Raw genomic sequence first — 13414 nt, 5'->3', positions numbered from 1 at the left:
ACTACTAATATTAGTTTCTACAGTGTCATTGGAGTTATAAGCAGCTTGGTAGATTTGAGTGCTACCTTAGTCAGTGTTGTGAACATAAACATAGCAGTCATTCCCTGGTGATTAGCAGCAACGGTAACTATAGCTTACCTCATTCCTAATAGAGACTGCAAAGTCAATCAGCAGATACCTTCTCTTGACTTGGACAGACGTTTCCCTTGACCATGCAGTTAAGAATCTTATCATGACTTCTGCCAAGATGCTGTCACATTAGATTGCTCTATCGCAATGCTAGCATTATCTACTTTAAGATTTATTTACACATTAAAGGCTGGTTTGTGCTGCCCCAACTAGTGGCAATATTTCATGTTGGCTGATGGATTTTATTATAGTGGGAAACATTGATCCAGCAAAACCCAATTACCAATGGAATTTGCTTTTTGGAACTGGACATCGGGAACTAGCCTTTATAGACTCTGTTACTTCTTTACTTTAAGCCATTTTGTTTTTTGTAAATTTGACAGCTTCATTAAAGGTGGCAAGTGAAAGATTACTTTCAGTTATTGATATAAAATTATATATTTTTGTGAATGAGGTATTAGGCTTGAGAGCAATGCAATTTTAAATATAATTGCAGATATTGATGTACTCTTTGGCATTGTCGATGTGTGACATAACATTTCTAGCCAAACCAAGCATTAAACGAGGTGCTGTTTTTAGCTGTCTCCCATCTAGAACTCACTCTCTGACCAAAAAGCATATGACCACTCTGACCACTAAAGCCAATATTTATCTGTTAGTGAAGGTAAGATGTAAATTGCATGTTAGCCTTGGAAATGGTTTTGACAGTGTTATCTTAGAATGTTGGAAAGTATGACAGGTCTTATGAAGACCCTGTGAAAAAGTTCTGCTGTAGTTTTCTAAATTGTTAAAACACAAACAAAGCTGATGGGTTTTTCATACAACCATAGCATTAAATTTGACCTCAGTGTTCTTGACTTTTCTGCTTAGGTTGTGTACGTCACGGCAACATTCCCGTTTGTCATGTTAATTGTCCTGCTTGTACGGGGTGTCACTCTTCCTGGGGCAGCCGAAGGCATCAAATTTTATCTGTACCCAAATTTGACTCGCCTTGGAGACCCAGAGGTAAGATCTCATAGCTATTTACATGTCTTCTCAAAAGGCTTTATAATATCACCCATCCACCGGAATTTGATTCCACACAATCTCAAGTGCCTCTAACACATCTATTTGGTCTTTATTGCTATCAAACTTGCTGAAAAGACCATCATAGTTTGTTGGTTCCTAGCATATGTTTTGGTCAGTGGTCCCCATCAGGCCAAAAAAGACTACTTTGGTCAACTAGCTTCGACAGAAAGACCAATTGTTGGTAGACCAACTTCAAAAGCTAGGTGAAGCTAGGCTATCCCTTACGGAACAAAAATATATGGGAATAAACTGCAAAATATAAAATGCGATATATTACATAATACATTTCCATATATGGGAAACTAGTGCTTATATTTTTAAATATACTGCAATATATGCATTGACCATGTATGGGTATATATTAATGGATATAAAGTATTTATAAATGAAGACAAAAATAGCATTACATGTAATATTCACAAAGTTTTATCCTTTATTGTGTACATATATAGCACATACATGTTCCCATATAAATGTGAATGTATGTTCACACATATATACACACACATTCACGGATTGAGTTACGACAGATTTCTAGTTCCCAGCATGCTTTGACTGTTATTTAATGTGTTTTGCTCAATATTAATATAGGGGGAGATCTGTTAGTGTTTAATGTTCTATTTCTTTGGAATATAAAAGTTTTATGTTCTATTTCTTTGGAATATAAAAGTTTTTCTGGTATGTCTGAGTTTTTGGGGTCACGATCGTGCTGAAGAGTAGAGCCTGTGGTTCGGTTGACGATTGGCCAAAGAACAATAAGACTATATTTAAAAGTAATGGCTGTGCACTTCTCAGTACATTGATAGTCTCTTGGTTAAATACTTTAGTACATACAGGTGCTTATGATAACTAGCTTGAAAATATGAAACATTTATAATGTAAATAATTAATAGATATAAGAAATATATTACATTATATATTTCTCTATATATGTTTATTTCTCTATATGTTTATTTTGCATGAGTAAATATATCTGCAATATATTACACATGCAGTACCATATCTGATCACAAATACATCTATATATTATGAAGTGTATTACTGAATATAAAATTACATACATTATGATATGATATGATATATTAGTAAATATATTGTCACATATTTATCAAGATATGAAAAGCAGCAATTCCTTATGTATTATTCAATATATTGTAATATATTAACACAATATATTATTCTGGATATTTTCAATTATACAATTAAACCATTTCATATATTGATCATTCATGTATGGGAAATATATTTTCGTTCCGTAAGGGTATGCTAGTCCACCAGCTACAAAAATGAACATTAACCAATATAAATCAGCTCTCTAAGATGAACTATTCAGCAGGAAAAGTGCTGTTTACACTTGCCGACATTATGTACTCCAGTGACCATCCGCAGCTTAAAACCAGAATAAACTTTGGATATACAGTTTACAGAGAGAAACCCAAGATGTGCAAAAGAGTCGACATAAATAAAGCTCTTGATGGCCTCAGTCAGAAAGCTACAAATCTAAACATGACATGCAGTCGTTGAAACAGTTTATATTGGTTCTTGATGGTGTATACAGTTCTCGAGGACCTACAAGAGGCAGAATGCATGCAAATATTTGAGTTTAAGCAATTCATGTTGTCAGTCAACGGATGGTTTGGCGTCTTCTGTCTAGGTGTGGATTGATGCAGGGACTCAGATTTTCTTCTCTTACGCCATCTGTCTTGGAGCCATGACGTCACTGGGAAGCTACAACAAGTACAAATACAACTGCTACAGGTGGGTTTCGATGCCCCGGGCCGGGAGGGGGGCTTAGTCCAGGGAACGGGCAAAGTGGGAACGTAGGGTACCTTTGTGTTAATTAACAAACTCCATGACATATGTGTGACATAGGGACTGTTTGCTGCTGGGAGGCCTGAACAGCGCTACCAGTTTTGTGTCTGGCTTCGCAATATTTTCCGTCCTGGGCTTCATGGCACAAGAGCAAGGGGTGGACATAGCCGATGTGGCAGAGTCAGGTACGAGGGTCAAGTAGCAGTGATGGTGGGCACTGCTGCTGCAAATAACAACATGAAAAAGTTTGGTCAACCCTGTAGTGAAAAATCGGCGACAACAAGCGATTCGGAGCCAATAAAACTAGTTTCAGGACCTAGGACTAAAAAGAAAGTATAACATTCGGAACCTTCACCGTCATTCAGCAGACAAAAAACAAATCTGAATTAATACGGTCTTTCGGTGGGAACTGGAATTCGCTTGGAATCGACTGTAGAACTGTATGGAGAACGTTCTTGGAGCCACTGGGTTTAAGCCCTATTCCACTAATGATGAAGAATCAACAGTTGCGTGAAAAAGCACGCATTGATTTAGCATTGATCGCTGATCAGTTGGTTTCCACAGGTGACCCTAATCAAGAAGCATCTTGTGCCAAGTTCAGGATAAAGGCAATTTACAAAAGCTTTTTGGAGAGTTTGGGTTTAAGTCCGAAAGAACTCTTTGCAACGCAGTTTAATTAAGGTCACCGAGTCAGTTCCTATTGGTTCCTTTTTCTACCCTGGGGCCTGGACACACTACACTACATGGCCAAAAGTATGTATACATTAATGGGTTTTGCTATTTCAGCTACACCCTTTATTTACTATCAGGTGCCTAAAATGAAGCATACAACCATGCAATCTCCTTAAGAAAATGGTTTACTGAGTCTGGTGTGGAAGGACTTGACTGCCATGCACAAAGCCCAGACCTGAACCTCATCGAGCACCTTTTGGATGTACTGGAACCTCGACTGTGAGCCAGACCTCATCACCCATCATCAGTGCCTGACCTCACTGATGAATGGGAGCAAATCTCTGTGCAAACATCTACTGGAATGCCTTCCCAGAAGAGTGGAAGCTTATTATTATTAATGCTCATGGTTTTGAAAGTAAATGGTTCAACAAGTGCATATGGATGAGATGTTCTGGTTTCTACATACTTTTGGCCATCTAGTGCATTTCTCATAATTGTTCTGCATTTTTCTTGCTGTATTAAGATGCAGCAAGTCTCATGGTGAGAGAGATCAGTTGATGTATAGATTGCTTTCAAGCTCAAGGTTTTCCAAAGGTCTAATCTTCACTGTTCCTGCTTTGGCCCTCCTCTGTGGAGACATTGGTCTAAGTATGTCTGGCTCAAGCGAGGTGCACAAAACATACATCTTTATCACTTTGTTTATAAGACATATAAACCTTAACTTCACTTGAACTTCCGTGCATATCAGCACAATTGTGGTTGAACGAAGCCACAGGATCCTTATCAGGGAGTCTTTCAGGATGATTTGGTTGGATTCATTTCTAAACATTACAAATGCCAAGAAGCTAAAAGGAGCTTTTTGCAAAAGAGAAGTCAATTTTGGGGAGGTCAGTCTCGGATGCATCAACCTGACTCTGCAGAAAGTGTACTTTGACATTGATGCTATGTTACTTTGATCCATTGTTTTAATTTGTTCTTTGGTTTTATTATGTGTGTTGTGCTTGTTCTTGTATTTAACCTCTGTTGAACAGATTGAATTCTACATTTGATGTTGCAGTAATGTTAGCAAGTGGAGGTGTTTGTATTGGGGATGTGGCCGAAGTTGAATTCTTATTTTGGAAAGGAGATTACGGATTCTACAGAGCCTCTAAAGGGACATGGTGAAGGAAAAATGAGATGAAAGGAAAAAATATATTTCAATGCTTTTGCATTGTCTCGCAATTATATAGTTGGGTAATTATATTGTATATAAGGCTGGGTATTCAAATGCTTTTGAATGCATGCTTGCGTTTTACTTTTTACTCAAATTCGTGGGCATGCATACTTTTGTTTATAGGGAGTGCCGGTACAGATTTTTTACAAGATATTTGTCAGAATCTGTTGTGCACCAAATCCTTTGCCATTTTCCCGTCAGTCATCTCTCATTTTTTATGTTCACGTGATAAGTCTATTCTGATGTACTGTAATCTAACTGACTACCGCAGCAAGCCTAACCATGTCCGTTTATGGGCTCCCTAGAATGCGTTATTCATTTTCCGTGCCTTTCCTGATTCGAAATTCGCTTTGGGCACATCCCTAGTTTGTATTTTGCCTGGACTCTCTGAAGTTGTTCTATGTAGTGTTGAATATGTAACCTGTAGTGTTATACAGGGGACATTTCACGCCGCTGATTAAACTTTTTCTAGATTTGGAAGCAGCCGAAGTTAACATCAAGATGCTAATTTTGCCAGAAGATGCAATGAAACAGTCATTGGACTTGCAATGAACCACTGGCAGTAATTTTGCCTGGCTTGATCGCTTTGTCCTGTAGATACTCGCTCCTTTTTTCTTTCATGTCTCCTTTTGGTCTGTGCCGACAACGAAACGCACCGCAAAGGCATAGATCAAAGTGTGCAAATTGCTAGCCTTGCTAATTGTGTTCTCTCCACTTCCCCACCTCCCTCTGTTCTCTTCCCAATAGGTCCTGGCTTGGCCTTCATTGCTTACCCTAAAGCTGTGTCTATGATGCCACTGCCTATGTTTTGGGCCATTCTTTTCTTCATCATGCTTCTGCTGTTGGGCCTCGACAGTCAGGTGAGTGCCAAATGAATAAAATGCTATGCTAAACAGCTTGAGTACCACTAGTTTACAGGGTGGTGATGACAGCTAGACGCTGTGAATATTTTGTCCCCCACACTTTCAATAAAACGTAAATTCCTCCCGTTTTAAATTCAAAGAGACAAGATAGACTATGCATGAACTGACATTTTATTCTTATACAAAACGAGTGCGATGTGAGCATTATGGAGCCCTAAACACTCTTATGTAAAGTCTGTTTCATTCTTATTGTTCAGCAGTGCATTTCATTTCTTAGCCAATTCAAAACAAGAGATACAAACAGAATCTTTCAATTAGGCAAAGGTCCGAATAAACTGGTATTACACTTGATTTTTCTGGCCCCTCACCGGCTATGCCCCTGCCCAAGAAAACCTGGTAACAAACAGAAAAAGAAAAAAAGAAAACGTTTTGCTGGCAGATTATACACCATACAGCAGTTGGAGTCCTGTACTATCATATATCTCGGTCCCAGTGAAATTAAACACTCTGCTAAATCAGTCTCCATCCACATCCTGTGTAAGGAACCTAGCTATATGAAATATTAATAATCAATAGTAACTTGTTATGATTAATTATGAATATGTGGGTCAGGTAATTGGATTAACTTGTCATTTACATTTTCATTTATTCATTTACCTGACGCTTTTATCCAAAGCGACTTACAATTGCTATATTGTCAGAGGTCGCACGCCTCTGGAGCAACTAGGGGTTAAGTGTCTTGCTCAGGGACACATTGGTGTCTCACAGTGGATTCAAACCCGGGTCTCTCACACCAAAGGCATGTGTCTTATCCACTGCACCATCACCACCCCATTGGCTACATTAATTGACATGGCTAAATTAATATTACAATCAATTAATCAGTTCGTCCAACGAACTCTTTTTATTATTAATTTATTCTAAGAAAAGGGTATCTTCCCTGGACACAGAAGAATAATTATTTCTTAGCATGTACAGCGTTTTGAGCATGTAGCAAGAACAAAAACCGTAAAGGGACTTCTTTTTGCAAGCAAATATAACCAAATACATACAGTGCATAAGTTTTATTAACTAAATCATAAACATAAATAAACTAAACACACATATATACAGAAATACAGAAATAGGTTAGTGATAGGATTAAATTGGAAACCGGAAAAAGGGACTATGAGAAGAACCATCAGAATTTCATTTTCACATTTCATTTAATTGAATACTTGCATTTGTAGTGGGAACAATTCTTGAAGTTGTTGAAACGTGAAGTCGTTGATGGTTCCGGCAGTGTCAAGTGGAAGTTGGTTGAGAGTTCTCTTTCTCCAGGAACGCGTGGCTGGTTTGGTTAAGGCCTGGGGCCCTGTTGAGGCCACGCCGAGCACCCAGGAGAAGTGAGGAAGTAGGAAGAGTGGGTGATTGGAGTCGTTGTTGGTTGGAGTCTTTGTTCCAAAACTCCTGAGATTGTCCTTGGTTCTTTGTGAGAGCTATCTGGTTGGATCGAGGCCTGCTGGGCCCTGGGACCAGGGGAGGGGGTTCCCCAGTATCACCAGAACAGTGTTGCGGCTGGATGAAAGAACTAAGGGAGGGAGGTCACATGTGGACTGTCTCTAATCAAGCCTGGAAAAGATCCTCCCCTAAGGGTTGAGTGGACCAATAAGAAAGGTGACATGTCTGAGAGGGAAAGTGGCTATTAGTTGATTTACGAGTCTTTGTCCCAAGCATGGTTATACCTTCATTAATGCTCAGATAGCTATAACACATCCACACTGCATTCTAGAAGAAGTTGATGTACATCAAAGTGTGAGTCATCAAATGAGGATGAATTAGTTAGGAGGCATGATAGAGGTGAGGTTACATTGATCGTTAGTTGGTTGTATACCAGGATACATACCATAATCCAATAGTACACAAGACAGTAAACCATTTACACTGTTTCTTTCACAGTTTTAGGCATGTTCATTTATAGATCAGTTAGTCTATGATTAATGCAGCAAAGTCTGTTTTAAAGAGGGTTTCTGTCTTCCATAGTCTCTCTCTGGTGCACTTGGCCACATTCCTCGGAGGTCGTAAAATCTCCTTATCATGCCCTGTAACATGACACTGTTTCTGCCCTTGTGTTCGTTCATTTGGGCTGTTAGTTTTGGAGTTTCATAAACCTTTGTATATAATGAATAATTAGTGTGTGCTAATTGTGCTAACTAATAATTAGTCCACAAACCAGGGTGTGGCGCTTGGACTGTTAAATGAAGTATCCTTATCGAAAAATAATATCCATGCAGCTGTACTGGATAACATTTAAAGGGGTTTCTATGTACAGTACTACTTAAAGTAATAGATGCCTTTCACTACAGTATGTCACAACTTTATAGACCATTTAAACTGAACTATCAGACGGGGTTGGATATTACATTATTCTAAAACAGCAAATAGCCTTTTAGACTAGCCTAGCAAAACCATGATACTGAGAGAGAGCAGTTTTATTGGAAAAATTGTGAATCTTCTAAAATTCTACTTGTTTAATTTAAGAAGTGCACTACCATCAACGATAATGGTCAATAACTAAAAGCCACAAACTTAGTAGGTTTATGATTCCAAAACATGGCACAACTTTTCCATGGCTTCATTTTCACTTAAATCATCAAAAATGATCAAAATATCATCAAATCATCAAAATATGGAATCGTTGCCTTTCCAGCTTGAGTCTGCACACACAAAGCTTGTTTTGGCTAACAGTGTTTCTTTTCTTTTCTCAGTTTGTCGAAGTGGAAGGGCAGATCACATCCCTAGTGGATCTGTATCCATCCTTCCTACGGAAGGGTTATCGGCGTGAAATCTTCATAGCTATAGTCTGTTTTTTGAGCTACCTGTTGGGACTTACCATGGTCACCAAGGTAAGTACAACAGTCGAACAATCTTTTTTACACCTTTTAATGACGTATTTCCCTTCCAAATCCATACTAATTATTTACCACTTTGCCAACATATTGGGCCAGCTGGTTTCTTCTGGCTAAATAAAGAGTGTATCAAATGCAGCTTAGTTGAATGGTCAGGCACCATGTGTTTTCCTTTTAGGATTTTAGTGGCATTGTCATTTGATAGTATGTGGCTCTCAACCAAACCACTCATGCCAGATCTACTGCCTAAGCTCACTCCCATAAGGAAGAGTCTTCCACAACCAGCAGGATCAGCGTGATTTTGCCAACTAAGACATGTTCCTACAGTAGATCAACATATTTTGTTGATCCTTGAACTACATTACTGTCTGAAAACTTAGTCCCTAGCCTACCCATAACTTATCCCTAAAATCAGAGGGAAATGGTAAGTGAATAACACTGATGTAGAAGCACCTAACCCTGGCTGTAAGCCTAAACTTGACATAAACTGTAAACTTGTCCCTCAAATTTGTTTGTTGATCCTGGAACAACATTCCAATCAACCAAAGATGTTGATCCAGGAACATGTTGTACTTGGTGAAATCAGCTTCACCTCCCAGCAGTGTCTTATCGCTCCCACTTCCATGTCTTTTTATGGACGTACTGACCTGCTTTGAGCAGTGAGAATTCCATAGAGGAGTCTCACTGCTATACTAGGAGATCCGGTCTGGTCTGACAATGCACAATCTAAGATTCCTCTGGCCCCCTTCAAATATCAGCCCCTGATTGCTAATCCCCCAGAACAGTGAACTGTGAATGCTATTCTTTTGCTTGAGCCACACAGTGTCCCATTTTTTTCCCATGACATAATGTCTTATGTCACCCCTGAATGCATTGTGCAACAAATGTCTTTGTTACCAAAAGAAAATTAGTCAAGTGTTTAGCCAACCCCTGGTCAAAACAGTCCTCTATTATGTCAGCTTTGCAATTACAGCATGTATTAGAGCCTACTCACTTTTTTTCACATTTTTCAATCGTTTTTTCTCTTTTTCAGGGTGGCATGTATGTGTTTCAACTCTTTGACTACTATGCAGCCAGTGGCGTGTGCCTTTTATGGGTTGCATTCTTTGAATGTATTGCTGTAGCCTGGGTTTATGGTGAGTACAACAAGTGAACAGAAAATGTACTGTAAGTCATAATGGTGAACTGTAGCAGGCACTTCCCATGATTGGGGTACAAATTAGTGTGCCATTACTTAGAAACAATAAATCCTGTTGCTGTACGCAAGGTTTGGTTGTATCCCACATTTTGTGTTCAATCCTGTTACTTCAAAATCGAATTTGTTTAGCCATTAAACCCTGTTAGTGAGTTTAAGAGAAAAATCAAAATAATATGTATCTTATTTTTAATAGGAAATATGCGTTTATCAACATTTGGCTAGCTAGCTGGGTTGCTAATTTAGGCTAAATTTACAACCCTGTTACCCAATTAACTTTTTACTTAAAGGTTCTATATGTAACTTTTTAACTCTACTAAAGCATAACAAATACCATAATATGTTTGCATATTGAGGAAACATGCCAAGTTCACATACTCGTTTCTCTGAAAAACACTTCTACAGCCAGTTATTTTACTTGGAATTGTGCGTTTCCAGGCTGGAATGTTTGTTATTGTTTTGGTCTGTGATACTGCACGTTGCTAATTTTAATTGTCAATTAAATTTCAATGTTTCATTGCGCTCGTTCCTGTTGCGTGTGCTCAAAATGGCAACCCGCGTGAGCGCCGTCCAGTCTGAGGAGCAGGTGGCGGGAGAAACGACGATCTCCGATAGTTTGAATTCGACTGCAGTACCTATTTAAACCACTAGTCATTCTTACATACTGCACCTTTAAGATTTTGTTCATTATTATGGTTAAACACCTTCACTCACTGACTGTTTGTTAAAAAACTGCTTAAATTTGACTTTTAAGCATTATTTCTTAATTTATTAATGGACAGTGCCAGCAAATGAGTTCTCTTTTCTTGGGAGATGAAACAAAGGCTTTATTGTTGACAAACTACTTCCTTCTATGAAAGAAATGATTGTGAATTTCTCAGGTGTGGATCTCTGTTTAAACAGACTATGGTTCAAGCAGAGCAAATCCTTTATTGCCCAAATCAGTTTAACAGTTTAAACTAGTTCTGAGAAAGTCTACTTAAAGTCTTTTGTTCGCTACTGTCATGACCTTGGTATTAAATACTATATAAAATAATGATATTATTTACTATGCAAGATTTTTTTTTTGCACAAATTACAGTAAAAAAAAATGTAATTCCCATCTTAAACAATGCAGTAACTTTGTTCCAGTCTATTTGTACTGTAGGATCGTGTGTTAATGCTTTTGTATTTCATACCTGAACACACTCCTTCTTTTCAAAAGGCGCTGATAATTTCTATGATGCGATTGAAGAGATGATTGGTTACAGACCAAATCCCTGGATGAAGTGGAGTTGGACTGTAATTACACCTTTTCTGTGTGTGGTAAGTTCTTCACAGTGAAAAGGTCCTTAAAAAACAGGCTAACTTGGTAGTTTATAGATACAGTAAGAAATGCACATTCACAGATCTTAGGCCCACTACAGTATATTTGCACTTAAAATGATGCATTGAAAGAACCTCTGAAAGAGTGTCTTATACAGTTGAATTGGAGATTGTGTGCTTTTCTACCCTCCCCCCATACGGCTACACATGCAAACACCGCTTTTCCGCTTTGGATTTGCTGCAAAAATCCGGCTCGCATCTCACTGTAACAGTGCTCCAGATGGGGTGACCATCTGCCTGGCCAACAGAATGAATGAAGGAGCTGAGGACGAGTGCAGGATTCGTTTCCATGAGATCATGAATGTCGTTTTTCTATGAACATTATATGACTATAAGGAAAAAAAGAAATCCCTTCCTTATGGACAGTCATAAAGCTTTTAAAGACTTTGGAGATTTAATTTTTTTAATCTTTCTTAAATTAGATGGCTCTTTTGACATGTTTAGTCATTTTGGAAACTTGTTGGACTCTTACATGATCGTAATTTTATATATATATATTATTAAATTGCTAATAAATATAATTAATTTGACTTTTCTACAATTTTACATCTCTTGAATGAATCTCACAAAGAAAAACCTAGGTCATAATTCACCTCAAAACCAAAAGACCAAAAAAAATCTATAAGCATATTTTTGGACCCATTGTTAATTATATTAAATTATTAAATAACTAAATAAATGTTTTTTGGTTACTATCATGCATTGTTATTAAATAAATAGTTCAGGTATTTATTATTGATTTGGATTATAAATGCTAAATAATGATAAACAGTTTATTTAATAAATTATTTATTATTATTTTATTAAAGTTTATTAAATTACAACTAAATACATTTTATATTATATTATAATCATCAATCATTATTAAATAAATAAATAGCAAAATAGCCAAATAGCATTCTTTATCATTTAATCAATAATACATACCATGTTATTTGATCAGAATTATATTAATATTAATACATGGCAAATAAATAACTATAGTAATATCATTTTATTATCATGTATAAATAAATGGTAAAAGTATTATTGATTAAATTATAAACAACTGAATTAAAATAACAAACAATTAGATTCATTTGTTATTTTACTATTATTATTATTAAATAGCAAATAAAATGTCTATAATTGTAATAAAAATATTATAAACAGTTTATTATTATTATTAATGTATTAAATAAATAGAAAAGTATGTATTGATTTAATTATAAACTAAATTAAAATAATTGTAATAATGCTATTTAAATAAATATTGTTTATCAATTATTTTAATCTTAGTTAATAATATTGCTATTAGTTTTGAATTCTAATATGATCTAGACCATTTTCGTGAGACCCCCCCCCCCCCCCCTTACATGAATGTAATAGATGTACTTGCGTATTGAGTGTGATGTGGTGACCCCTGATCTCTCTTCTGCTGCAGGGATGCTTTATCTTCTCATTGGTCAAGTATACGCCCCTGAGATACAACAAAGTCTACGAGTACCCGGATTGGTCCATCGGAGTCGGCTGGACCCTCGCCCTGGCCTCCATGATCTGCATACCTATGGTGGTTGTGATCAAAATCATTCAATCAGATGGACCCCTCATCGAGGTGAGTCACTCGCACCAACGACAAACGGCAGATTTCCCGTCCGCGAACAGGCCAATAACGTCACTTTCCTTGTCCCTCCAGAGGATCAAAGCCGTGGCGGCCCCCGTGAGGGGCGGGGCCAGTTCTTGCCCCCCAGAGTACCAGCCCAAGAGCAACGAGCTGGCGCAGCCCCTGGATCCCAACTGGAACGGAGGCTTGACGAAGCCCACACACACCATCGTTGAAACTATGATGTGAACGCTCTCTGTGAGAGGATTCAAATGACCTGCTTTTCCATTTTATATATATATATATATATATATATATATATGTGATTCATTATACATATATTAAAATATAATCTGTAACTTTTGACATAGTCGTAGGACCAGGTTTACATTGCTACGCATCTGCACTAGGAGTCCTTGTTTTGTTTTGTTTTTCTACAGAGGAAGTTACATTTTTCTGTCTGTATTTTTATTATTTTTATCATAATACTATTATATTACTATTATTGTCGCTGTTATTAGACAGAGAACAGATCGCAACCAGCAGTATCACGAACGTAGAACCATGCCCGCTCTACTTTTGTAACTTTTATCTTGTACATATTAAAATCGAAATTGAGCTGTGCTT

General features: G+C 37.4%; 1 protein-coding gene across 2 annotated transcripts in view; it reads left to right on the top strand.

Annotated features, from left to right (window-relative positions):
* slc6a6b (solute carrier family 6 member 6b) overlaps window positions 1–13194 on the top strand; it is a 32104-nt gene extending 18910 nt beyond the window's left edge. For both annotated transcript variants that reach the window (XM_077226927.1, XM_077226926.1), the window contains exons 6-14: window positions 1000–1134; window positions 2852–2955; window positions 3070–3194; window positions 5642–5754; window positions 8505–8642; window positions 9679–9781; window positions 11045–11145; window positions 12629–12799; window positions 12881–13194. In XM_077226927.1, the coding sequence (XP_077083042.1) occupies window positions 1000–1134; window positions 2852–2955; window positions 3070–3194; window positions 5642–5754; window positions 8505–8642; window positions 9679–9781; window positions 11045–11145; window positions 12629–12799; window positions 12881–13036 (1146 nt within the window). In that variant the 3' untranslated portion in view covers window positions 13037–13194. The remainder of the gene's footprint in view (window positions 1–999; window positions 1135–2851; window positions 2956–3069; window positions 3195–5641; window positions 5755–8504; window positions 8643–9678; window positions 9782–11044; window positions 11146–12628; window positions 12800–12880) is intronic.
* The last annotated feature ends 220 nt before the right edge of the window (window positions 13195–13414 follow it).

Source organism: Siphateles boraxobius, unplaced genomic scaffold, assembly GCF_051911475.1.
Source record: "Siphateles boraxobius isolate OS27281-9 unplaced genomic scaffold, OSU_SipBor_1 13, whole genome shotgun sequence".
NCBI lineage: Eukaryota > Metazoa > Chordata > Actinopteri > Cypriniformes > Leuciscidae > Siphateles > Siphateles boraxobius.
This window is presented reverse-complemented; position numbering and strand designations above follow the sequence as displayed.